The sequence below is a fragment of the Cibotium barometz genome, chromosome 23 (assembly GCF_041138505.1).
Source record: "Cibotium barometz isolate CiBa-2024 chromosome 23, ASM4113850v1, whole genome shotgun sequence".
In the NCBI taxonomy this organism is placed as follows: Eukaryota; Viridiplantae; Streptophyta; class Polypodiopsida; order Cyatheales; family Cibotiaceae; genus Cibotium; species Cibotium barometz.
The window spans coordinates 9,364,701-9,391,385 of NC_141068.1; the positions used below are offsets into that span (position 1 = coordinate 9,364,701).

The 26,685-nt window shown below is 46.3% G+C and overlaps 1 protein-coding gene across 6 annotated transcripts in view; it reads left to right on the plus strand.

Annotated features, from left to right (window-relative positions):
• Positions 1-384: 384 nt before the first annotated feature.
• LOC147625602 (uncharacterized) overlaps positions 385-26,685 on the plus strand; it is a 65,554-nt gene continuing 39,253 nt past the window's right edge. For all 6 annotated transcript variants that reach the window (XR_015268708.1, XM_086817127.1, XM_086817123.1 and 3 more), the window contains exon 1: positions 385-2,337. Coding sequence is in view for 5 of the 6 variants with exons in the window: in XM_086817127.1 (XP_086673253.1) it covers positions 1,294-2,337 (1,044 nt within the window). In the remaining variant the exon portion in view is untranslated. The remainder of the gene's footprint in view (positions 2,338-26,685) is intronic.

The following is a 26,685-nucleotide window of genomic DNA, read 5'->3' on the forward strand; positions in this document are numbered from 1 at the left end:
TTTCCCAAAAAGTAAAAAACCTTCATCTAAAAATTGTGAAATTATTTATAAAGAAAATTTTCAAATTTTGAAGGTTTTTGTTCTACAACCCCTCAGGTTTTGTACCCTTAAGTTTCAAATTTGAAGGTAATTTTAAAAATCTGCAAGTGCAAATTACACTATATCGGGGTTTTTTTTGGTGAGCACCACTTCCATTGTGATATTTTTTTTTTTGATAGGGGGCATGGGGTGCATTGTGGAAATGCCTTGTGAGATTTTCTGATGGCACAGGGATGGGCGGGGCTAAATGTGGTCGTTTGAACACGCCTGCATGTGTGTGAAACCGTCGATGCGGAGAGGGTCTTAACACTTATCTAAATCTACCACTGTATGCTCGCTCACGTGACCCAGGCCTTTTTGGATTCAATGCGTATCATCAGAGAGGAGATAAATGTGGATTCAATGCTTTTCATCAAAGAGAATAGATAACCGTGGATGACGATGACCACGTCGTCGTGGACGCGCATAACACATCTCCCGCACACAGCTTCAATGGCGACCTCTCTGATACCCTCTGTGCAGCACGTAAACGCAGTAAAACGATGAGTTTTTGATTGCTTTTCTCCGCTGCACACGTACAACAGCAAGCAATGGAAAATGCATCAGATTGATAATAAGAAAGTAATCATCAGGTTAGGAAGAGAGAAGCACTAATTTGAACGTTTCCAGAGCAAGCATACCGAAGAAGCTCGATTCTTGTTTCGCCAGATTTTGGCTGAAAAAACTAGTCACGAACAAAGCCATAGTCAGAGGTAAAACCCTTGGTTTTGCTGGAAAACAAGGCTCTGTCTTTAGCAGGAAGCATGGATAAGGAGGTGAAACGGATTCTGTTAGATGTTTGTAGCAGAGGGCGTGAGCCAAGCCATAGCCGCACGTGAAATCCACAGTTTCCAAGCCGCAGCTGGAGTTTATGGTTTTACCGGAAGCCTCTTCTGGCAGCAGAAAGGATGCAGGAAACCACCATTGCGGATGAAAGCCAGGGTTTGTAGAGTTTCTGTTTAGCAGGAAAGATGGGCGAAGCCATTAACTACTGGTGGATTTCTTGGAAGATCAAGAATTTCTGTATGTGTGAATCTGCAATTGCAGGGCTCCCTGGAAGACAAAAGTTTCTGTAGTATTGTTGCAGGTGAAAGTTAGGCTTCTCTCTGCAAATAAGGCTTTCTAAAGCTTGTAGCATGCACGAAAAGTGAAGTTTAGGGTTTCCTGTTGCAGAAAGAAGGTAAAAATCCAAGGTTCAGGGATACAGTAACAGATATGGAAGAGCGGAGATTGAAGAGCATACTTTCCCATCTTTCACCCTGTTCTCCTTCTCTAGGAGGCAAGTCTGATATATTGAAGGGGAAAAGCAAAACTGGAGCCGCAGAGGAGAATTGGAACAGTCCAATTGCAGTTCCAGATGACCTGCAGTGGCACACCCACCGACATGCAAAAGAGCTGTACGAAAGAAGACACTTAAGCTTTGTAAAGGGTACTACTATGAGAGCACATCCGATTACTTCATCTAGCAGTGAAGAAGTTGTAGATGTGCAGTTTAAGCACGCAGCAGAGATTGAACCAACCGATTTTTTGCCTGCTTCTTCGGGGCAGGTCACTAGAAGCCCCTTGTTAAGGGAGTTTCTTGGCAGGCTCAATTCACCTTGCCTTGAGCTTACCATTCAAAGTTGTAGGGGCCTGCTCAGGTCAAGAACCCCCACTTTCGAAGTGGGAGGAGAAGACCGTCCATGCATATCCCGCAAAGATGAAGTGGATGGAGGTGCGTTGTGGAATTCTTCAGATATCCGAGGATATAATATTGACACTACAGGTCTTACAACTCATAAAGTTAATAGTGATCAGCTGCACGGCAGTGATGCTGCTCAATTACATCATTCTTGCACACTGTCTGATGCGGCACATCCTGAATTGGATATGGGATGCAAATTGCATGATCAGTGTGAGGCACAAACCAATGAATGCCAGGCGGATGGGAGAGCTTATGTAAAGGATGATAGCAAAGCTATTGGAACCAAAAAGCTAAATGATTTGCCGGGTGGAGTCCAGGACAACCAACTTGAAGCAGCAGTGAGTGATCAACAAGAACACACCACGACTCATGGGATTTTCCAAAGTAAAGTTAAGCGAAATCTTCAAATCAGCAGAGACATGCACAGACCTGACTCTCAGGCTGTAGGAATAGGAAGTGAAGTTCCAGGGAGCATGACTGTCAGCAGAAACAGTGCGATGACTGGACAAAGAAGGCTCATTGTAGAAGATTGCATATTCTGCCGTATTGTTCAAGGCCAATCTCCTGCATTTAAGGTGAGCATCTTGTGAGTTTGGTGGGATAATCAAAGTGCTGACATATAATGCCCCTTTAGGTAGCTGGAGGGCAATGCATACGTATTTTCTCTGCATTTTAGGTAAGATATATAACTCATGTAAAAGGTTTTTCTCTACATGTGAAATATCATGAAAGGCACAATTTTAATTTAGATCTCCATTGTGCTTTATAACAAGGGTCAAGAAGAGTTTGCTCACATCAAAACAATCTGCACAAGTTAGTCGGGAAACTGTGTTGCTGTATGTAGCTGCTAGCAACAGTCCATCCTTCTAAAAACTGTGGAATGCTATAGTTGTGGTGGCAATTCATTCCCATCATGGAATAAATGAATGTCTACTGTCTAATGTGCATATCCTGGCAATCTTGCACTGAAAGAAACCAAAAAAAAAAAAAAAAAAACTACAGTAACTACTCCTGGGACAGCCAACGCCATTCCCAGAACCTGTCTGAAAGATGAATGCTGGACGAACTGAGAAGAAGAAACTGGCTGCTATTTTTCTGCTGATTGCTGCACTGCTGGACTGTTCAAGGAAGAGGGATGGGTTGCAATGCTGAGGCTGAGGGCTTAATGTGCAAGATGAGGTAACAAGGGGGCCTTTTGTTAGGGCTCAAGGGCCCCTACAACTGGTGGACTGCTTGTCTGCCTGCTTATGACCAGCAGTTGGGCCTAATTTGTGTCCATATTTGCACCTTAGCCCTATATCTGTGATGCTGCTCATTGGCCTGCTCAGACTGCCCATACCCAAACCAGCCTATCCATACAGGCTGCCCAAGTACTCGTACACTGCTTGGGCTTGGACTTGCTGTATCCACGTGTGAAACGAAGCTGCTTTGTGGCAGTCCTTCCCTAATGGAGGCTGCCCTAGGAACCTGCAAATCTATTGATATGGTCCAGAATGACGTGCATCACATTCTCCTCCATGAGGACCAAAGATGTCCTCATCCGTATAGTTTTCAGATGGGCAGTGAATAGAAGAACTGACGTACCTAACACTGCTCTTACCCAAGGTACTGGATGCCCTAAGAAGTGCATTGAAGCTGTAAGTTCTGTTTGGAAGCTTACATTGCGCTTGTATGTCACTCATGAGGATTTCCCAGGAACAAAGGGCATCACATTTGATTTTGTTGACCGTGCTTGGTAGGAGGATGTTATGGATTTGTGGAGATCCACTTTTGTAGGCCACTGGGAGTTGCCTGGACAAGGGCCATGTAAACAAGGACACGTGTACATTATGGTGACCAGTTCACATTATTTTAATAACCATGGACAGTTTGAATAAAGGGCCGGACAGCTTATTACATGGACAGCATTGTTTATTTAATTATATGTGGAAGGGATTACTCTCACGAGGCGCCCAACTTTACTCTATTTTGTGCATCTACACTATTTTTGATGGGACACAATATTTTCACATGGTGTCACCATTTGGCCACCCAATTGGTCCACCCGTGCTTTCTTATCATGTATGTACATTGGACTGGTGTCCATGGCAGTTGTTTATGCCGGGGATTGATGCCACTCATGTGATACTGTAGACTTGGCTTTCCGTTGGGACTTGTGCCTCCATGTACATGCCCGAAAATGCTTGGTGGATTGGTGTTCCATTGGGTCTGGTACCTCTCGTGTACTTGCCTGGAGCACGTCTATTTTGGTATAGTCTCATGAACGGGGATTGTCCATACCAATGCTGCATTGCATAACATCTTTATGTGCTTGCTTGCAATTGAAATTGCATGCTGTTTTCATGCTTGCTTGACTAATGTGTAGTTCCGGGTAAGGGGACGCTCGCCCGTGAACCGTGCGTGTGAAACTGTCTGCTGACATGGTTTTGTGGCATGTGAACAGGTGGTAAGTATTACCCAATCTAGGCTCAAATAGCCCTTAGGACTTAGCCAATATTTATAAGTGAGTGCGTTCCCACTTCATTAAAGTTTGGGCGCCCAGAAGTCACTTATAAATTATGACCGCTTCCAAATTCACACTCACTGAAGTCCCGAGGCGGACAAGACTCAATGTCTAGGACCTGATCCTCCCCTTTTACTCATAAATGGACATCTCCCCATGTCCCTTTACCTGATTGGACCCCAATTCACTTACTTATGAAGAGAAAATTCGTGTTTTCTCTTCATGAGGATTTTTGGAGACTGAAAACTCTGTTTTTCCACCATTTCTCTCCATTTCCAAGCTCTCCATAGCCATACCCAACTTGCTAGGGTGTTTTCCAAGCTTCCAAGAGTGTTTCCAAGTGCTAATCACTCTCCTACTCACTCCCAATGACTGAAATTCAGCAAAACAGCTCTCATTTTTGCTGTAATTTCTGGTCTTTTTGCTGAAAACCCTAATTTCAGCCTTCCTTTCTCAAGTTGAACCATGGGGGAAGCTTTCCCAAGGTTCCCTTCATCCTCTTGAAGACTTTTGTCGCGAAGAAAGGCGACAAATCAAAGATCTCAACACTCCAAGGACTTCCATCGCGAAGACTTCCGCTGTCATCGACTCTACTTGCTATTGGTAAGCTTTTATGCTTAAATTTGGGAGCAAGTAGCAGGAGGGAGGAACCGGATTCATAGTGACAAAGGGACGGCGGGACGCCCACGTGGGACGTGGGAACCCGTCCCGAACGACATTTGCGTAATGGCGGCGGGACGGCCTGGGAGACGATACGGACGGGACGTGACCAGGGGACGCCCGTCCCCGCCCGGGGGGACGGGGGGACGTTGTCAGTCGGGGACGGGGGGACGTCTGCAATGGCTACAATTCTAGCCGTTTTTTTTTCAAATAACGGCTACTAGCCGTTGCTGGTCGTTTGAGAGTTTGAGAGAGAGAGAGAGAGAGAGAGAGAGAGAGAGAGAGAGAGAGCCAGCTGCCATATTCCATATAATGGGCTACAAGCTACTTGTCTTCTACTCAAGCCTTCCAAGACTTGAGTTCCTCTCCACCATCTCCCTCTCCTACTCAAGCTTTCCTCTCCACTATCTCCCTCTCCTACTCCACCACCTTCCTCTCCACCCTCTCCTACTAGACTACTTCAATGTTCCCTCTACTTCTTCTTCTACTCTACCCTCTAAGCTCTCTCCACCCTCTTCTACTAGACTACTACTAAGTTACTAACTATTCATGGCATCGTGGGCGGTAGGAGTAGAACGGATGGGTGGTCATGGTGGGATGAGGTCAACTTCGAGCCTCCTACTCATGCAGGGGGTGCACGTCCATGGACATGCAAGCTTTGCCCATATAAGCGTGTGGGTGGGGCCAATAGGGTGAGGGCCCATTTGTTGCATGAGCCCGGTCATGAGGTGAAATTTTGTGAGCGGGTCACACCGGAGATAAGAAAGGAGCTTCTTGCAAAGCTTGCCGCCCATCAAGCTTTGAGTGCAAGCCAAAGGGTACGTGGAGTGGATCCCAACACTTATGTCACTCCAACCCAAACATCAGGTCGGACCTATTTATCATTTCAAAAAAAAGGAGGGTAAGTAATTAGAATGGCAAAATGGTGACCCGTGAATCGTGACTCGTGAGACATGATGATGAAATCATGTGAGTGAAATACGTACCGTGCCACACGAAAAGCAATGTGGTCATGAAAAAAGAAGCGGGCCACCGCGGCATCAACCTCCTCCTCCTTTTTGGGATCCCAACTCCCCTCAAGAGTACTTTGCCGACGAGAGAGAGAGGGTGGACTAGGTTGCGGCATTGAGAAGGCGGCTTGTGTGAAGCCTCAAGTAGTGCCACGAGGAGGACGTGATGGAGGGGTAGATGAAGATGCACCACCACCCGATGTAGAACTACTTCAAAACGATGGTGAAGAAGATTGGCGAGTACGGTCCTCACTACACACCTCCATCCTCCGAAACCTTGCGGACCACTATGCTTGACAAGGAGAAACGCCTTGTTGAGCAAGCGGCGGCAAACACAAAGAGACAATGGGCTCGCAATGGAGTCTCTTTGATTGCAGACGGATGGAGTGACACGCGGAAAAGGTCTATCCATGGCCTTGTGGCATACTCACGGGGGGGGATGTACTTTGTCTCCTCACATGATGCTTCAAGGATGGGAAAGAGTGCGGATGTACTTGCTGCTGAGTGGAGTAGCGCTGTCGAGATTATCGGCCCCGAATGTGTGATCGGTTTCGTCACGGATGGTGAGGCGACAAATAGGGCAATGGGAGCTATTCTTGAGAGTATGTATCCTCAAATCACCGTCTCTTTTTGCATGGCACATTGTCTCAATAATCTTTTGAAAGATATTGGGAAATTGTCATGGATTGAATCGGTGATTGATGATGCATGTGCAATTGTGACCTTCATCAACAATCACACATACCTTTGATCCGAGTTTGGGAAGAGGTCCACAAAGGTCCTTCTCAAGTACTCGGACACTTGCTTTGCATACAACTTTCTTATGTTGCATCGCTTGAAGGATTGTCAGGGTGCCGTGCGGCAACTATTCATCAGTGATGAGTTTTGCTCCTCATCTTTTGCACGTACACAGGTAGGGATTTCATGCAAGAAAAAGGTCGACGATGCTGATTTTTGGGAGGACCTCAAGCGTACTGACGCCATGGTGCATCCCATTGTCCACTTGCTCAGGATTGTTGATGCTATGCAGCCATGCATCGGCAAAGTATATGAAGCCATGGATCGGATGATAGAGAGTCTTGAGAAGCTTGAGCCAGACGTAGATAGATATGAGGAGATCCACTCGCTTTGTGTGGCGAGATGGAGCTCATATTCCTCTCCTTTACATGCAGCTGCTTTTATGGTGGACCCAGAATTTCAGGGAAAAGGGCAGGAGGGTGATAAAGAGGTGAGCAACAGTTGGAGACTCATCTTGGATCGCCTCATGCCGGATGCAGAAATCAGGCGCAAAATTAGAGACCAGCTCTCTAATAACAAGGCATTTCAAGGCTCATATGGATGTGCAGATGCGCAGCAGGACAGATTCAAGGTTGGTGCAGCATTATGGTGGGAGGACTTCGGATCAGATGGACTAGAGCTACAACAGTTGGCGATCCGGATCTTGAGCCAGTCCGTTAGCTCTTCTTGCCTAGAGCAATTATGGTTCTCCTACAGTCACATTTCATCAAAGTAAAGAAATCGGCTTGGGGTGGAAAGAGCTAATGATCTTGTCTTCATTAGCGCAAACTTGCGGATGCTTGGCAAGAGTGCAAGATGCAATGCCGATACTTTTACACAGTGGGAGATGGAACAAGAGGAGGCAGCTACAACTATTGCACAGGTCCCAATAAGAGAGGTGCTAGCCTCATGATCATGAGTGCGTGAAGTGTGGATGGGGGTTGTGTCATCCGATGAAGGCTCATGATGAGAACCATCTGTCCCACCCTGTGTAGAGTATGAGAGCGAGTGACTTATATTTTGTATCGCCTAGGTCCCAACATCTTTTGAGTATATCTATTTAATGTTATCAACTTTAAAGTCTTTCTTTTCCGACTTTGCAAGTCTTGACTCTTGACTCTTGCACCTCGTAGCGTAATTTAATTTTAAATGTAATGTGTATCATGATTCATAACTTTTGGAGTTAGAAAGCTTGTTGTTATTGATTGATTAATCTTGATTCTTTACTCCTCTAAAATTAACAATTTTGAGTGCCGTCCCCACCCCCCCGTCCCCGTTCCCTACCTTTAGCCGTCCCCGTCCCCTGGTAACTATGACCGGATTACAAGATTACATACCATGTGTAGTGTTCTCTTGTCCTACGTGCTCTCTTGCAGATTGTTGCTACCATGTGTTGGTGGAACAATAGAGAGCAGATGGTAGGGAACATGGGCACTTGAGAGGGTAGTGTGGGTTGCAAGTCTACATCAACAACCACTTGTTTGCAATACTATATTTATATGCATTGGTATGGAAATCTGGTCAGAAATGCCCATGACACTATGTACTTGATTCTCCCAAGATTAATATACTTTATTTGAGGGAGGGGTCGGCCGTTCCGGCTCATTGTGTGTCTCTTGTCAATTCAGCAATTTACTTCTTGTATTTTAAGCAAGTGTCCATCAAATCTTACTGTATTTAAGTGTATTGATTAGCATTGTGTTCAACCAAGTTACATTTGTATCAGAGCGTACGGTTCTCTTTCACTTCTATCGTGAGAGACGATCACCGTAAACACTAGCTATCTCTACACTTAGAACATTATGGACAGCCATACAATGAATCTTGGAAATGGTAATACAAGAGGCAGGGACAATGAAATACATGCCTCCAATGCTTTACAGGATGAGCAAACTCATGTGGTGCACAATAGAGAACATGAATATGTGGGACAGCCGTCCCGTGGCAAAGAGAAGATGCAGGAAGAAGAGTCCATAGTCTTGAGGGCTGAACTTACTCGTATGCATGCTCTTCTCCATGCACAACAAGAAGAATTGAATCTCTACCGCCGCGAGGATCCATTGGTACATGACCGTTTGAAGGCCAAGAAAGCTGAATCTTATATGGATCATGCAATGGCAATGATTGCTCAAGAGTTGCGCATGCAACCGAGGGATGTAGCACGTGCATACTTGGCTCGTACCGAGGATGCCTATGCAGAAAAAGGCAACCATCCCACATGTCTTGGAATCCCCACAAGTGCCCGAACAAGAACTTATGTCTAAGAGGATGAATCTCCATGCTATGGGAGAGGAACAATCAGTGACTTCATGCCATGCAGGAATACCTTATGTAGCCCGTGAAGGATACAATGTTTATGATGGCAGTGGTCAAAATGTATGTCAAATGCCATTGCCGGCTGAAAATGTGCATGCGCAACACATGCATCATGGGCTGCAATTTTCTGTTGGTGCAGGTATTCCGCGTATCTCTCATGCCACTCATGCCTTCGAGTGTGCTCGTGAGGGAGAAGTTATGGCTGAAAATGTATCAATGCATGTTGAGGGGCCAGCCATGCCTCATGCTTACAGGACACATGTATCTATGCCTTATGCATCACCTTTTGGTCCTAAAATGATGCCAGTCTCACAGGGGCTGTCCCAATGGACAAACATGGGGGAAAGCATGTTGAGATGCAGGCACATGCATCAAAGTCTCGTGACTTCAAAGCCGGAGACAAATTTGTGAAGTTTGACACATATCATGGGGAATATGATGCATCAAAGGCACTTGCTTTTATTGCCAGTTTGATATTGCTTTCAGTGATGAGGATTTCACTCAGAAATCCATTGTCACGTGCATCCCGCATTTGGATGCCACGTAGACATTTCTGTACAGAAGGTGCAGGACCTGGGATGGTGAACTGGTCCCATGTGAGCCCAGTCCGGGACGAGTCAACTAGGGATCCATCTCAGATGTCCGAGGTTAGGTGTGCATTGTCCTGCAGAGGAGTCTAAGGTCAGGTGTGCGCTGTCCTGCACATGAAACAGTGCCAGTCCGCGCTGTGAGTCTCCCTCTAGAATGATGTCAGTGGTTCTATGTATCTGGTATGGTACGGGATGCCAGAGCACTGAGTAGATTATGTTTAGGACAAGGGGCCAGCCCATAGGGCTACCCGGGAGCTTAGTATGGGCATGGGAATGGTGTGAAACCATCCCCATGAGGGCCAAGAAAGCCCAGGCTGGACCCACCAGCCATGGAAGGGCTGTGGGACAGCCCTAGGGCAAAGATAAAGCTATTTTCAGGAGCATACAGCCTTTAAATGGCTGTAGGGCATGTATGGGGCAGCCCATACAGGCTGCCCAGCCTTTGGGATTGTGGGCAAAAGATGTGCCCAGCCTTCTGGAAGCAAGCGCCTATCTCCCCAGCTTGCTAGGGAATTTATCATTTATTGGAATTTAATGCTGAAATTACTCAGTTGTGGGAATATGCTGCTAGCCGACTGCCCCTGAAGGATAGTATAAATAGGAGAGGTCCATAATCCCATCATTCATCTCATTTTTCACCAAGTGCTCAAGCAAACCAAGGGGCCAAGACAGCCAAGGGCTTGCTAACGCAAAGGGGTGAAGGATTCAGGTCAAGGGCAGGATTTTCCAGCCAAGAAAAGGTCAAGTTTTCTGTATTTGTTTTCAAATTTACATCATTCTAATAAAGCAAATACACCATCCGTGGTGGGGACCCTACAGAGGGTAATTGGGACCCAATACTGTGTCCTCTCCATCTCCCCCTTCTCTCTCTATTTTCTGCACATCTCCTTTCAGTTTGTGCGCTAATTTCCGTCGCGAAAAGAGTGCCGATTTCTGAGTTTTGAAGTACCGATCCTTCTCCGAAGCTTCCGCATGTTACAGTGGTATCAGAGCCTACTTCAAGGACAAAGATTCAGCAAAGAAAACCAGAAAATTTTTCTCGCTCGTGCGGTTGGTTTTTAGACGCCGGTGGACTACCCCTTTCGGAGTGACTCTTGTCCCTGGAAGGACGGTTGGTTTTTAGCCTCCGGAAGCCTCCCACACAGATAGTGGATGGTCAGATTGCGTTCCAGAAAGGAATTGCATTTTCCCGCTATGGCAAGCTTCGGCGACGAGAGAGAACCAGAACCATGGGACCAGAGTGCACCAGGCAGCCCAGCTAGGGCACCAGGCTTGAGTGTCACAGACATGTTCCAGCAGATGATGCGAGCAATCGCAGAACAGACAGCCAAGTTGGATGAGCAGAAGGCGCGGATCTTGGCTCTGGAGGAGCGTTCCCGTTCTCCAGCATCGCGCTTTCCATCTCCTCCTCCCTCTCCTTCCGTATCCCAGATACTAGATCCTCTGCACAGGGACCCTCTCGCGGGGTCACAGCTGCAGCCAAGCTCCTTGCTTGAGTTGCAGATGCGTGCATTGGAGATCCGACAACGAGAAGATGACGCCATGCGACGCGTGGAACACGAGCGTTACCTCAGAGCTTTGGACGCCAGATTGACACCGGCGGCGTCCTCGAATCATTTTCCCGAGAAAATGAATTTCAGTAAGTATAACGATAAACTCGATCCCACGACTCTTTATTCATGGTTACATCAATTTGAAGCTTACTTTGCCACAGTGAGGAAAACAGATACTGACAAAGTGATCTTAGCTAGTTGGTACTTGGAAGGTGAGGCCATTCCTTGGTGGACTCAGTGGGCTCATGCCCACACCAGAGCAAGTATGGCAGCTTATGTGTGGGATGAGTTCGTCCGCGACCTTAAGCAGCGGTATCTACCGCCGAGCGACTCGAAGACGAGTTCAGGGGAGCGCGTCAGAACGCGCAACTAGTCCTTCAGTTTGCCAATAAAATTTCGACCTTGTGTCTGCAATTAGGCTTATCTAATACGGACAAGAAAGGACAGTTTTTGTATGGCGTGGAGACGCAAATCCAATGGGAGGTGCGTATGTTTAGGCCAGCCACCTTTGAGGACGCACTCTCGCTTGCGCAGAGTGCAGAAATGAAACACAATGGTGGCAAGCCCAAGACTTCCCAGCCGTCTTCTCCCAGAGCTAACACCTCGGGGAGCAAAAGCCAGAACCAGACGGGGTCTTCCCCAGGACAGAGCCCGGGAGCCTCTGGCTCCAAGAACTCGAACAATGCGTCTAAGCTTACTCCAGACCAGAAAGCGGAGGCAGGCAAGACAGGTGGCAAGTTGAGTGCTGAGGAGCTTTCTCAGTACAAGAAGGAGGGTAGATGTTTCTTTTGTCATACAAAAGGACATACTTCTCGGGATTGTCCGAAGAAGCCTCCAAAGGCAGCCGCCGCCTCCACAGCTTCTGTGGTGAGCTCAGCTCCCACACATGCCCTAGCGGCTAACCCTAGTTCTTCAAACCCTGGTGCTTCAGTTGGAGCAATTATTAGCCGGGAGCTCGAAGATAAGCAGAAGAGCGCCCATGACCAGGAGTATGAGCGCAACGAATTGCTCAAGTCTTTTGGCTACATAGGTGGCCAGAGAGTTGTTGTCTTGTTTGACAGTGGCAGCACGGAGGATGTGGTCACGGAACAGGCCGCTAGGCGTGCCCGTTTCAAGCTGACTCCGGTGGACAAACAGGTTGAGGGTTTTAGCACAGGTATGGCAACGAGCGTCAAGTATGAAGCCCTAGGTGCTAAGTTAGTGATTCAGGGCAGAGAGTTTGTGCGTGACTTTATGGTTGCCCCTTTTGTAGGAGCAGACATAATTTTGGGTATCCAGTGGTTTCACAAGTTTCTTCCTGATGTCAAGTGGGACAAGCACATGTTCCAAATCAATCAGAATGTGTCAAACACCCCGGTGACCATTAAGTGTGAGCCCGGTATTCCAAACTTTCCGCTCATAAGCCACTTGCAGGCTAAGCGAGTAGTCAGGAAAGGCGCACAATGTGCGATGATTTACATCCAGACAGCCCAGACGGTGGCCAGTGCTTCCGAGAAGTACTCGGTTCTCCATGAAAAGTTTCAGAAGATTTTTCTTCGGGACAGCCTCCCTCCCCAGCTCCCCCCGTCCAGACCGGAGGATCACAGGATTGACCTCCTCCCAGGCTCGAAACCCCCGAGCAAGTTTTCGTATCGCCTTTCTAAGGCAATGGAATCGGAGTTGGACCGCCAAATCCAAGAATTGTTGCAAGCTGGCTTCATTTGCCCCAGCGTGTCGCCATTTGCAGCACCGATCTTGTTTGTCAAGAAGAAAGATGGGTCTTCCCGGTTGTGTGTCGATTATCGTGCACTCAACAAGCTGACTATCAAGTGCAGATTCCCGATGCCTCGAATTGACTATATTCTCGAGAGGCTGAATGGAGCAAAGGTGTTCTCCAAACTGGATTTAAAGAGTGGGTACCACCAGGTACGGATTGTAGAGGGGGACATCCCCAAGACAGCCTTCCGCACAGAACGGGCCCACTATGAATTTGTGGTCATGCCATTTGGTTTGACGAACGCCCCAGCTACATTTAACCGCATGATGATGCATGTTTTCCGGGAGTTGATTGGACAGTGTGTGTTCATATTTCTGCACAACAAACTAATATTTTCAGCTACAGTTGAGCAGCATGACATTGATGTGGAGAAAGTCCTTAAGTTGCTGGAAAGCAACGAGCTCTACGTCAATGAAAAGAAGTCAGAATTTTATCTATTCCAGGTGCTTTACTTGGGATATATAATTAGTGCTGAAGGCATTGTTAACTGGGAAGTCCCTCAGACAGCCTATGACATCAGATCATTTGTGGGTATATGCCAGGCATATTCCACCCACATCGACAAGTTTTCTGACCTCTCGGCGGATCTCACCAATCTGCTAAAGGGAGTGAAAACAAGAAGGCAAAAGATTCGAATGACTCCACGGGCGTTGGAGGCATTCCAGAACCTCAAGGTGGCTTTATCAGAAGCGCCTTGTTTAGCCCTTGCCGCGTGGGACGAACCATTTCAAGTGATCACCGATGCGAGTAACATCGCAATTGGAGGTGTATTGCAACAGAATGGTCATCCAGTAGCTTACATGTCTCGTAAGTTACTGCCCGCCGAGAAGAACTACTCAGTCTATGATCGTGAACTCCTAGCAGTTATACAGGCCTTGAAACATTGGAAACATTTCCTGTATGGCCATGACTTCGAGGTTCGCACTGACCATCAGGCATTGCGCTGGATTCAGACGATGCCAAGTGCACAGTGGAGTGATCGACAACACCGCTGGAGTCGGATATTCCAGCAGTTCGGTGGTATGATTGAGTACCTTCCAGGAAAGGCCAATCCAGTGGCCGATGCTTTGAGCAGGAAGGGACAAGTATCTACGATTCAGACCACTAGACTTAACCTTGTTGGTACAGGACTAGAGGACATGAAGCACACGTACGCGGATTCCGAGGAATTCAGTACTCAGTGGGAACAGGCATTGGATGCCACAAGACCATGCCATTGTCTGATACGCGATGGTTGGCTTTTCTACAAAGGCCGACTGTGTGTCATGAAGTCATTCAGGGCAGCTCTTCTCCATGATGCCCATGACGCCATTACAAGTGGTTATAGGGGCATGAATTCGACTCTGGAGAAAATTAGAATGGCAATACTATTGGCCAAAGATGAGGCGTGATGTGTTTACATATGTACAACGCTGTGACATTTGTCAAAAGGTGAAAGCTCCTCATGGAAAGAAGATAGGGTTGTTACAGCCCTTGCCAATTCCTGAATGTCTGTTCCAGGACATTTCGATGGACTTTGTCACAAATCTGCCTCCCAGTCCGAGTAAGTGTAATACGTAGTGCTTAACTATTGTTGATAGGTTTAGCAAATTTGTTATGCTTATTCCGTGCAGGGCCAATGGACCGCCGAGGATGTTGCCCAGTTATTCATTCGGCATTGGTACCCGATTGGCGGGATTCCTAGAACCATAGTGTCAGACCGAGATGCCAAGTTTACCAGTCATTTTTGGAGGGCATTGTTTGATAATTTTGGTACTAAGTTGAATTTTTCCAGTGCATTTCACCCATAGACAGATGGCCAAACGGAGATATACAACCAGTTGGCCTTTGATGTGCTGAAGTGTTATGTCCACGATCAGCAAGGTAAGTGGGAATCGTTTTTGCCTTTAGTTCAAGCTGTTTTGAATGACTCTTTTTCTTCAGCTATTGGCAGGACTCCATATGAGGCAGCGTTTGGAAGGCCTTTCCAGTCGTTGTTAACCACGACTTCGTCTTCAGCACCGGAGGCGAACAGAGCGACGGAGTCTTACCAGGAGATCCTAGAGTTCGTTAAAGACAGATTGACTAAAGCGCAAGAGGCCTACACTCGACAGGCCAATAAAGACCGAAGGGACATGAAGTTTTCGGAAGGGGATTGGGTGTATCTTCGGATTATGAAGCAAAGATTGAAGCAGGTGGGCAAGCGATGCCCAAAGTTGTCTTTCAGGAGCTTCGGACCATTTCCCATCCGGAAAAAGATTAATGAGGTGTCTATGCAGTTAAAGCTACCTCCGAGTTGGACTATGTACGATGTATTTCATGTCAGTTGGTTAAAGCCATATGTAGGTCCACCCCCTTCAGAGGTCAAAGACAAAGCGGAACCAAACATTGTTGATGAAGCAGAAGTAATGGTTCCAGAACAGATCCTTCTGCACCGTTTCAAGCATGGCTCAGGCCGAAGACTACAAGAGTTCCTCACGAAGTTTCAGGACCGAGGAACTCATGAAGCGGTATGGCTCGACAAAGAATTTTTCGAAGACTATCCGGCATTATTGACGGATTATTTGGAGGCTATGCAGCTTCCGTCAAGTTAAGCAAAAGGGGATGTCACGTGCATTCTGCACTTGGATGCCACGTAGACATTTTTGTACAGAAGGTGCAGGACCTGGGATGGTGAACTGGTCCCATGTGAGCCCAGTCCGGGACGAGTCAACCAGGGATCCATCTCAGATGTCCGAGGTCAGGTGTGCATTGTCCTGCAGAGGAGTCTAAGGTCAGGTGTGCACTGTCCTGCACATGAAACAGTGCCAGTCCGTGCTGTGAGTCTCCCTCTAGAATGATGTCAGTGGTTCTGTGTATCTGGTATGGTACCGGATGCCAGAGCACTGAGTAGATTAGGTTTAGGACAAGGGGCCAGCCTGGAGCTTAGTATGGGCATAAGAATGGTGTGAAACCATCCCCATGAGGGCCAAGAAGGCCCAGACTGGATCCACCAACCATGGAAGGGCTGTGGGCAAAAATTAAGGCTATTTTCAGGAGCATACAGCCTTTAAATGGCTGTAGGGCATGTATGGGGCAGCCCATACAGGCTGCCCAGCCTTGGGATTGTGGGCAAAAGATGTGCCCAGCCTTCTGGAAGCAAGCGCCTATCTCCCCAGCTTGCTAGGGAATTTATGCAGCATTTATTGGGATTTATTTGAGCATTTAATGCTGAAATTACTCAGTCGTGGGAATATGCTGCTGGCCAACTGCATTAATGTTGGCCGACTGCCCGTGAAGGATAGTATAAATAGGAGAGGTCCATAATCCCATCATTCATCTCATTTTTCACCAAGTGCTCAAGCAAACCAAGGGGCCAAGACAGCCAAGGGCTTGCTAACGCAAAGGGGTGAAGGATTCAGGTCAAGGGCAGGATTTTCCAGCCAAGAAAAGGTCAAGTTTTCTGTATTTGTTTTCAGATTTACATCATTCTAATAAAGCAAAAACACCATCCGTGGTGGGGGCCCTACAGAGGATAATTGGGACCCAATACTGAGTCCTCTCCATCTCCCCCTTCTCTCTCTATTTTCTGCACATCTCCTTTCAGTTTGTGCGTTAATTTCCGTCGCGAAAAGAGTGCTGATTTCTGAGTTTTGAAGTACCGATCCTTCTCCGAAGCTTCCGCATGTTACATCCATGATCCGGCATGTAAGCATGTTCATGAAAGGCACTGCTGCCCATTGGTGGCTCACGGAGAAGCTCTCACCGAATCCTGTTAGATCATGGAAAGAGTTCAAGGAGAGGTTCTATGCTCAATTCTTGCCTCCCAATGCATTGAATGAGATAACAATGAAGTGGGATTGGGTAAAGCAAAATGAGGGGGAATCGGTAAATGCATATGTATAAAAGTTTTGGAAAGTGCTTTTGGAGGTGTCTCCATTTATGCATGTCACCGAGGCGGAAAGGAAGAGAAGGTTTCAATCGGGATTGCAACCCGTGTACAAAGCGGGACTACAAATGTATCCTAGTCATACCTTACACCAATTAATCGCAGCCGCTACAGCCACCGAGTAATTGGAACTCAAATTGGATCGATCCAATAAGGCTAAACCCTTATTTCAAGGCAAAGAGAGGGCTGTCCAAAACCTGCAAAATGATGGACAGCCACCTAAAAAGGACCAAAACTAAGATAAAAATGGTCCAAAGGCTCAAAATAACACTACCAAGAAGCGTCCCTTCAAACTGAGAGACTATGGTCTCACTCCGGAACAGAAAAAGCAATATATGAGTGAGGGGAAATGCTTTACTTGTGGTAGCACCGAGCATATTGCAAAGGCATACCCAAACAAGAAGAAGTGTGATAATGCAAATGTATCAAAGCCTAATGTGCATATGGTTCCGGATGTGCAGGGCAACACTTCACATGATAGCAAAGATAGGGTTGTATGTAAAGCTTGGGGACAGCTCAAAGATCAGCCCGCTTTGTTCATGTTTGATGATTGTGCATTTGAAAATTTCATATCCACACAGATGGCAGCTGCTTTGGGTATTGAAGTGGAGGACATGGGTCCTTAAATTGAAGTAGGGGCTGCCTTTGTTGGTAGAGAAGTGCAGGTTGCGCATACACATTCAAGGCTATGTGGATCATGAGAATTTTCTTGTGGCACCTTTGAATGGCTGTGATGTATTGCTTGGAAAGCCTTGGCATACACGTATTGATCCATGCAAGGCTTACAAGACCAACAGGATCACCTTCATACATAAAGGCCGAGAACATGTAATTGATGCTGGTGAAGAGGGTGATACCATTCCCCTTGTAGATATCTCATGTACAAATTAATGTACATGTAAACACTCTTAGTAATGATAGGCTGAAATTTTTACAAGAGCACAATGATTGTTTTGCTGATGAGTTACCACCTGTACGACCGGAAGATCATCGCATTGATCTTGTGTCGGGTAGCTCACCACCTAATAGGCCAGCCTATCATGTAAGTGCATCCCAAAAACAGGAGATCATGAAGCAAGTAAATGAGCTTCTTGAAAAGGGTATGGTTCAACCAAGCTCTTCCCCATATTGTTCACCCGTCCTCTTGGTTCAAAAGAAGGATGGATCCTTTCCTATGTGTGTGGATTATAGAGCTTTGAATAAGCTTACCATCAAGAATCGGTTTCTGATTCTACGCATAGACGACATCCTTGACAAGTTGGATGGATTGGCATGCTTTAGCCGAATTGATCTCAAGAGTGGGTATCATCAAGTGCGTGTAGTGTCTGAAGATGTGTACAAAAAACTGCTTTCAGGACAGCATTTGGGCTTTATGAGTATCTTGTTATGTCTTTTGGTCTTACAAATGCCCCGGCTACATTCAATAGAATGATGGATCGCATATTCCGTGGGTACAAGAAATTTACAGGTGTCTTCTTTGATGACATCCTAGTCTTTTCGAAGACCGAAGAAGAGCATAAAGCTCATTTGGCTATTGTTTTTGAAGAGCTCCATAAGCATAAACTCTTCATAAATGCAAAGAAGAGTGAATTCTTCTTGTTAGAGATACATTATCTTGGGTATATTGTGTCCAAAGATGGAGTGCGGATGGATCGTGCAAAGATTGATGCAATTCGGAATTGGCCCGAATTGAGTTTGGTGCATGAGATTTGTAGTTTTCTTTGATTATGCTCTTACTACCGTAGGTTCATTCGGGACTTTGCATGGATTGCTTCTCCTTACATGATTTAACAAAGAAGAAGGCCGTGTTCAAATGGACTAATGTAGAGAGAGATGCATTCCTCAAATTGAAAGATGCAACTACTCATGGTCCAGTGTTGATCATTCCGGATTTGCAAAAGCCTTTTTGTGTGGAATGTGATGCATCTGGAAATTGCATAGGAGCTGTCCTTAATCAAGAGGGACATGCCGTGGCTTATGAGAGTCGTAGATTGCATGATGCAGAGCTATCTCTTGGCATTTATGAGAAAGAGCTCTTGGCTGTAATTCATGCACTTACTATATGGAAACATTACCTTCTTGGGACTGATTTCATTGTGAAGACAGATCACCAGAGTTTGAGGTATTTTCTTACTCAAACTAAGCTGTCAGAGAAGTATATGAGGAGGGCCAATTTCCTCTCGATGTTTCATTTTCAGATCTTGCACACCCCGGAAAGAAGAATGTAGTGGCCGATGCATTGTCACGAAAGCTGTATGTAGCAGCTATCTCGGTTGCCTCTCATGGGTGGGGACTTGTCTACCATGCGTGATTTGTATCATACGGATGCTGATTTTGCTACTATTTGGGCTGATTTGATGGCTGGTCATGCACATGCCTCATATGTGATCAAAGAGGGTTATCTCATGAAAGATAATTGCCTATGTGTGGTGTCTGACATGAGGCAAAAGGTTTTGGATGAGTGCCATGCTCCTCCATATGCTAGTCATAGAGGCATAATGCCTACTACGCACATGATTGAGCGGTATTTCTTTTGGCTAGGTATGCGGAAGGACATAGAAGCACATGTACGTGCATGTATCACCTGTCAAAAGGTTAAATTTGATAGGCAAAAGGCACCAGGTTTGCTTCAGCCATTGCTTATTCCCACGCAGCCATGGAAAAGTATTACAATGGATTTCATTATGGACTTGCCACGTATCCAACAGGATAATGATGCAATTTGGACAATTGTGAACAAGTTTAGTAAGCAAGCTCATTTCTTGCCAGTCAAAAAGAACATTAAATCTGAGCATATGGTTAAAATATATCTTGCACAAGTGTTCAGACATCATGGAATGCCGAAGTCCATTGTAGGGGATAGAGATCCCAGGAGTACAAGTCTCTTTTGGCGCGCCTTATTTGATAATATGGGCACCAAATTGGACTTCTCATTAGCTTATCACCCTCAAACGGATGGGCAAAGTGAGGCTGCAAATTCAGCCGTGTTGGATCTCTTGAAATGTTATGTGGCGGATCAGAAGTCTTCTTGGGAGAAGTACTTACCGCTTGTGGAATTTGTATACAACAACACAGTGCATGCATCTACGGGAAAGGCCAAGTTTAAGATTGTTTATGGTAAGGTGGTTTTGTCACCCATCCTTCGCACAAAGAATGAGATATTTGCAGCTGATGAGTATGTAAGAGACTTGGATATTGCTTTTGCTCAGGTGCAGACATCCATTGCAAGGTCACAAGACAAGCATAAAAAGGCTGCCGACAAGCATAGAAGGCAATTGGATGTTAAAGAGAATGAGTGGGTATTGCTGAAATTTGAGAAAGCAAGACTTGCAAAGAGGCCTGGCAAAGAGGGTGCATATCCTAAGCTTGCAACCAAGTACTATGGGCCTTTTCGAGTGATCGAGAAGATCAATGAAGTGGCTTTCAGATTGGCATTCACAATGCTTTTCATGTGAGTCTCCTTCGCGAGTATGTAGGGCCGGAGCCCACTTTTGTCGTGAAGAAAGGCGACAAATCAAAGATCTCAACACTCCAAGGACTTCCATCGCGAAGACTTCCGCTATCATCAACTCTACTTGCTATTTGGGAGCAAGTAGCAGGAGGGAGGAACCGGATTACAAGATCACATACCTTGTGTAGTGTTCTCTTGTCCTACGTGCTCTCTTGCAGATTGTTGCTACCATGTGTTGGTGGAACAATAGAGCGCAGATGGTAGGGAACATGGGCACTTGAGAGGGTCAAGTCTACATCGACAACCACTTGTTTGCAATACTGTCTTCATATGCATTGGTATGGAAATTTGGTCAGAAATGCCCATGACACTATGTACTTGATTCTCCCAAGATTAATATACTTTATTTGAGGGAGAATCAATTCAGCAATTTACTTCTTGTATTTTGAGCAAGTGTCCATCAAATCTTAGTGTATTTAAGTGTATTGATTAGCATTGTGTTCAAACAAGTTACACATGGACGCACTTTTATAAAGTTGGACACAAATAGAAAGAGGACGTGAGCAAGCTTCTTGAGAGATTTGTGCAGATTTGGGCTGTTTTAGGTTGTTTTCAGCTTGTTTTTGCATCAACAACAATAAAAAACATATCTACGCACCTGTCTATACTTGATGTACTCGAAGACAACTTCGGCAAATTATAACGCTAAGTACATTTCGAGTTTGACAAAGTTGTTGTACTTGATATTGATATGCTTTTGAGTTTAAGTATTTTTGGACACCTAATGTTTCGCCCATAGATCTCCTAAACACAGGAGGACAAACATGATTAGCTTCCAATGAGGGGTTGTGCACGCCAACTCGTCACTCAACCGTAGGTTTGCATCGGCAGACCACCCCCGACACAAGGGCGGGGCTAAGGCTCGGAGTGGACCGTGTCCCAGGCCTTTGTCATGCGACAACACGATACAATACAATAGTCCACTCAATAGGCTCATCTCCTTATATAGCCACTATAGATCTATAAATAGCTCTAACTTATGGGATAACACTAATGAACACCCTAGTTCAAATCTTTAGGGTCCCCTAACCCAAGATTAGGCCAGCTAACCTTGCGGCAGGTATGTAATATACTTCCCCTCCTCAGACATTTCCACTCTTGGAAATGAATCTGGGAAAGTCTAGTCACATTAGACAACTGACTCCAAAGTCAGCTTCACACACGTCTAATCTTTCCACATAGTTACATGTACAAGAACTAGCTTAATCACAAGCCTTTATTCCTACAAGACTATCCTTGTGGGTCAAAAGACCAAATCTAAACCAAATCAAGGTCGTGAGGAACACAAACAACACCTCAATCCCGGACTCCCATGGACTCGAATAACTTGAAATCACGTCGATAATTGTCATAGCTGGTCACATCATATTACCTATCTACATCAAGACATGGTAGCATCACCATACCTAGGAGAAAACACAAAATACTTCTCTGTTGGAGAATCATAGAACTATCAGGTTTCACAACACTCTCATCATGGATAACTTGGGAGAATGCACATATCAGGACCATGCTCAAACTAGAACACTAGTAATAATGTTATGTCCCGATTGGCCTAGGGCTCGGGCAGGGAACACGTGGACTAACCCAAGATTAGGATTAGGATTAAGGCTTAGCCAAGGGCGTTGGAGGGTTCACATGTAGGCTAAGGGCGCTAGCAAGAGGAGGTCTAGAGTGGCCATGGGATTGGAAATGATAGCCACGGGCTAATAATAATAACTAGGGGCTAATAATGGCTACTAAAAGCTTATAAATAAAGCAGGAAAGATTTATAAATAAAAGCAAGCCACTTATAGCTAGGTTATTACTATATAAGTGAATTAGGGTCACTTATTAGACACGAGATCAAGTAGCCACGCAGTAGCCTGGAGTTACCAAGGAGCGTGCAAGATCTCTCAACCATGGAGCTGTCAGCGGGTGATTCGGCTTGGTGTATGGGACACCAGGTTGGGGTCATTGGTGTGACTGGCAAGCTTGCGGCAATCTGACCTGTCACCTCAGGCTTGGGGGTGGTTTGAGATACTGAACCTATGGTTGGGTCATGAGTTGCCAACCACAATCTATCGTAGTTACATGATGAGTTCGACGTTAAAAAAAGAGAGAGTGCAAGCACACTACTAATGAGGAGAGAGAGAGAGAGAGAGAGAGAGAGTAGAGTGTAGAGTAGTTTGTTATCGTCCATGGAAGGCCAAATTATGACCCATGGGACCTTTCCAGATATACAATGAGTCTCCTCCCCCATGGTAGGAAAGGGTAGCTACGGTGAAAGAACGATCTATGCAGCATGGTTCTGAGTTGCCAACCACAATCTATCGTAGTTACGTGATGAGTTCGACGTTAAAAAAAGAGAGAGTGCAAGCGCACTACTAATGAGGAGAGAGAGAGAGAGAGAGAGAGAGAGAGAGAGAGAGAGAGTAGAGTGTAGAGTAGTTTGTTATCGTCCATGGAAGGCCAAATTATGACCCATGGGACCTTTCCAGATATACAATGAGTCTCCTCCCCCATGGTAGGAAAGGGTAGCTACGGTGAAAGAACGATCTATGCAGCATGGTTCTCTCGAAAGAGTAACATGCGGGTGATGAGAGAGAGAGAGAGAGAGAGAGAGAGAGAGAGAGATGTTGACCAGCAAGGCTATCAGCATAATAGCAAAGGGATTAAGGGAAATACAAGAGTATTTGAAAGCATGAATTCATTATAGAGATAGGTCCTTTTTATAGGAGAGACCCCCTTTACAAAGGTGAAGCATACTACATATGCCATATGCCAAATATGATACCAAGTGTCCCTAATAGGTGTCACTTTGCCACACATCACTACTTTACATAATATCCTTCTAAGAGGTTGTTCCTGTCAGAATATGGAGCGGAGATGAAGACAAGATCTGAAAACACTAGAGCAAGTGCACAACAGAAAAATGCAGAGGAGAGAGAGAGAGAGAGAGAGAGAGAGAGAGAGAGAGAGAGAGAGAGAGAGAAGCGTATAACTCTGCTATATACACAAGAAATCTCGGATACAAGAATCCAAAGTGTGGGGAGGCAAGGGGCCAGATGACCAGTCAGCCTGCTGAAAAGCAGCCGACAGCCACCAGAACAGCCACGACCTGCTCCCACCTCCAATCGGCCAGCAGCAGCAGAGGAAAGTCGGGGGCAGCAGAGTCAGTCGGCCAGCATCTAGATCAGCTGATAGGCACAGGACAGCCTCCCACACCAAGGAAAAATAGGGAAAAATATGGAGAGTGGGGAAAAATGAGAAAACACCTAAATCGGGCGGGAACACCCACAACAAAGGCCCTGGTGTAAATATACAGATAGGAGATGACTGCTAATACCCCTCTCAGCTCCTGGATGTAGAACCAACCCCAGTGAGCTAGAGTGCCACCGGAGCATAGTTGTACCCGGTTTGCGTACCACCCCCCAAGTTCGATTCGATACGGTTCGTGCGCTGGCGGTTCGATCCGGATCTCAGGTGATCGTTTTTTTTTTTGCCCGTTTTTTTTGACCGTTTTGTTCGTCATTTTTTTGACCGTTTGGAGAGCCATTTGTTGGGCGTTTTTTGGGGCTGTTCATTGCTTAGCTTTTACTTGCTTGCCTTGGCCCTTTGGTTACCAACTTGCCTTTGCTTGAGCCTTGAGCCTCTCCCTATTATGTATATAATAGGCCCTCCCCCAACCCCATCCTCACAAGTTCTCATTGCTCAACCCTCCCCTCACAAGTGCTCATTGCTCAAGTCTATCCTCTCCCTTGAGTCCCCTCTAGGCTCTCTCCCTCTTCCTCAAGGCTCAAGCCTCCCCCTCAAGGCTCAAGGCTCAAGGCTCAAGGCTCAAGGCTCAAGCCTCTCCCTCTTCCTCAACTTTCAAGCCTCTCTCTCTTGAGTCTTCCTCAAGCCTCCACCTCTTCATCAAGCCTCTCCCTCTCTCTCCCTCTTCCTCAAGCCTCTCCCTCCCTCTCCCTTTCCTTCTCCCGGGACCCTTCTCTCCATCGTATTTTTAAGTATTTTTTAATGGACCGTACCTCCACCATATTTTTTATTTTCAAAATTTAGCGGTGCGTTCCGAGACCGTATTTGAACGTACCATACCGAATCGAACTTTTTGTACTTGACAACTATGAGCTTGAGGTAGAGACTTCGTGAAGAGGTTCGCCGCATTGTCCTCCGTCGAACAATAAAGAAGCAAGATGTCACCAGCCAAGATCTTCTCACGAACAAAGTGATATTGTATCTCTAAGTGCTTGGTCCGGGCATGGAAGACCGGGTTTCGAGCAATAGCTATACAGCTCTGGTTATCGCACTGGATGACTGTGGGCTCCTTGTGTGGAAACCCAATCTTGCCAAGCAACCTCCGCAACCACACAACCTCGCAAGCAGCACCACAATCAGTTCGGTACTCTGCCTCTGTCGATGATAAGGCAATAGTTGGCTGCCTCTTACAGTTTACTGCTCCATGAAACCGCTCCTGAGCCGAAGGAAAAACTGTAGCCTGATGTGGATCTCCTCCCCAATCTGAGTCACTCCATCCATCAATCCCCCTCCTGTGTAAAAGAGTCCAAGATCCTTCGTACCCTGCAGATACCGCAAGATCCGCAATCCTACGTCCCAATGAGACTTCAATGGCGTTTGCATAACAGCCCCACAGAAAAGGTCAAGTCCAATCTGGTCTTCAGCAACTAGATCAATGAACCAACCAACTTTTGGTACAGAGAGGCATCAACGGGCTCACAAGGATCATTCACTATCAGCTTCGTGTTCGGGCTCATCGGTGACGTAATAGGCTTGCAGTTCTCCATCCCAAAGGCCTCAAGCAACTCATGAACATACTGCTGCTTGCTGAGAGACAAAAAACCCCCTCTGGGTCTGCCAGATCTCCAATCCCAAGAAGAAGTCAAGTAAGCCTAAGTCGATCATCTCAAGCTCCTTTGACAAGGTAGCCTTCGTCACTCTAATGTGCTCCACATGACCGCCGGTGAGAATGAGATCATCCACATAAAGGATGATTAACGTGACCATGCCGCGTTTCCGAAAGAGATATAGGTTGGGATCTGCAACCGATCTCTAAAATCCAGTCCGGAGAAAGAAGGAATCAATCTTCTGATTCCAAGCCATGGGAGTCTGTTTAAGACCATACAAGGCCTTCCTTAACCTGTAAACCATCCCTTCTGATCCTGGAACCGTGAAGCCTGGAGGCTGCTCAACATACACCTCCTCCTGTGCAGGTCACCATTAAGGAACGCAGATTTGACATCCATCTGATATACGGGCCACCGCTGAGAAGAAGCAAGGGCAAGAACGGTCCGAATCGTGGTCATCCTCGCTGTCGGTGCAAAGGTATCCTCATAGTCAATGCTTGGCCGCTGAGCATAACCCTTAGCCAGAAGTCTGGCTTTGTGTTTGTCCACCGACCCATTTGATGCATATTTAGTCTTAAAGACCCACTTGACACCAATGACTGACTGTTTTGACGGCCTGGATATCAACTCCCAAGTGTTGTTTTTCTCAATGGCATCCAATTCCACCTGCATGGCTTTCCTCCAAGTATCCTGTGCAAGGGCTTCCTTGATGGAAGTGGGCTCTTTGTCTTGCATGATACGAGACATCAAAGCATAGTTTACCTGTAAAAGCTCCGCTGAATGACTTTTATCATGGACTGTGTGCGATCTTCGAGGTCCGTCCTCTGTGGTCCATTCGGAGAGAAGCTCCGTGACACCCGACTCCGGAAGGGTGTCCACTAACCACCTGGGTACTCGAACAGAACGCGGAGCCTCCTGCTACTGTGGGGGCTCATCTCCAACTGCGAGCTCAACCTCCTGAACTGACTGAGGTTGTCCAGAACAATAGACTGGGAATCATCATCAGAATCCTTTGGGTCTCCAAGAAGTGGCTGCTCATCGATAGTGGAAATCGGAACATGCTCATCAAAGACCACATCCCTGCTGACAACAACCTTGTTCCTCTCTGGATCATATATCCTGTATCCCTTGGAAAGAGAGTTATATCCCACAAAGATAAGCTTTTGGAACTTAGAGTTGAGCGTCCCCCTCTGCTTCTTCGGAATGTGAACATACGCATCTCTCCCAAACACACGGAAATGGGAGACATTAGGTTTCCTGCCAAAATATGCCTCAAAAGGAGTCATGTTCGGTACTGAAGTCGTCGGAGACCGGTTGAGGATATGGACAGCCGTAGCCACAGCCTCTTCCCACAGTGGATGAGGAAGATCATGATGCTCCAGCATCGTCCTCGCCATCTCCACCATAGTCCTGTTCTTTTGTTCTACTATTCCATTCTCTGACGGCGAACCTTTATTGGCCAGTTCCCTCTTGATGCCATGTTTCGCACAAAATCT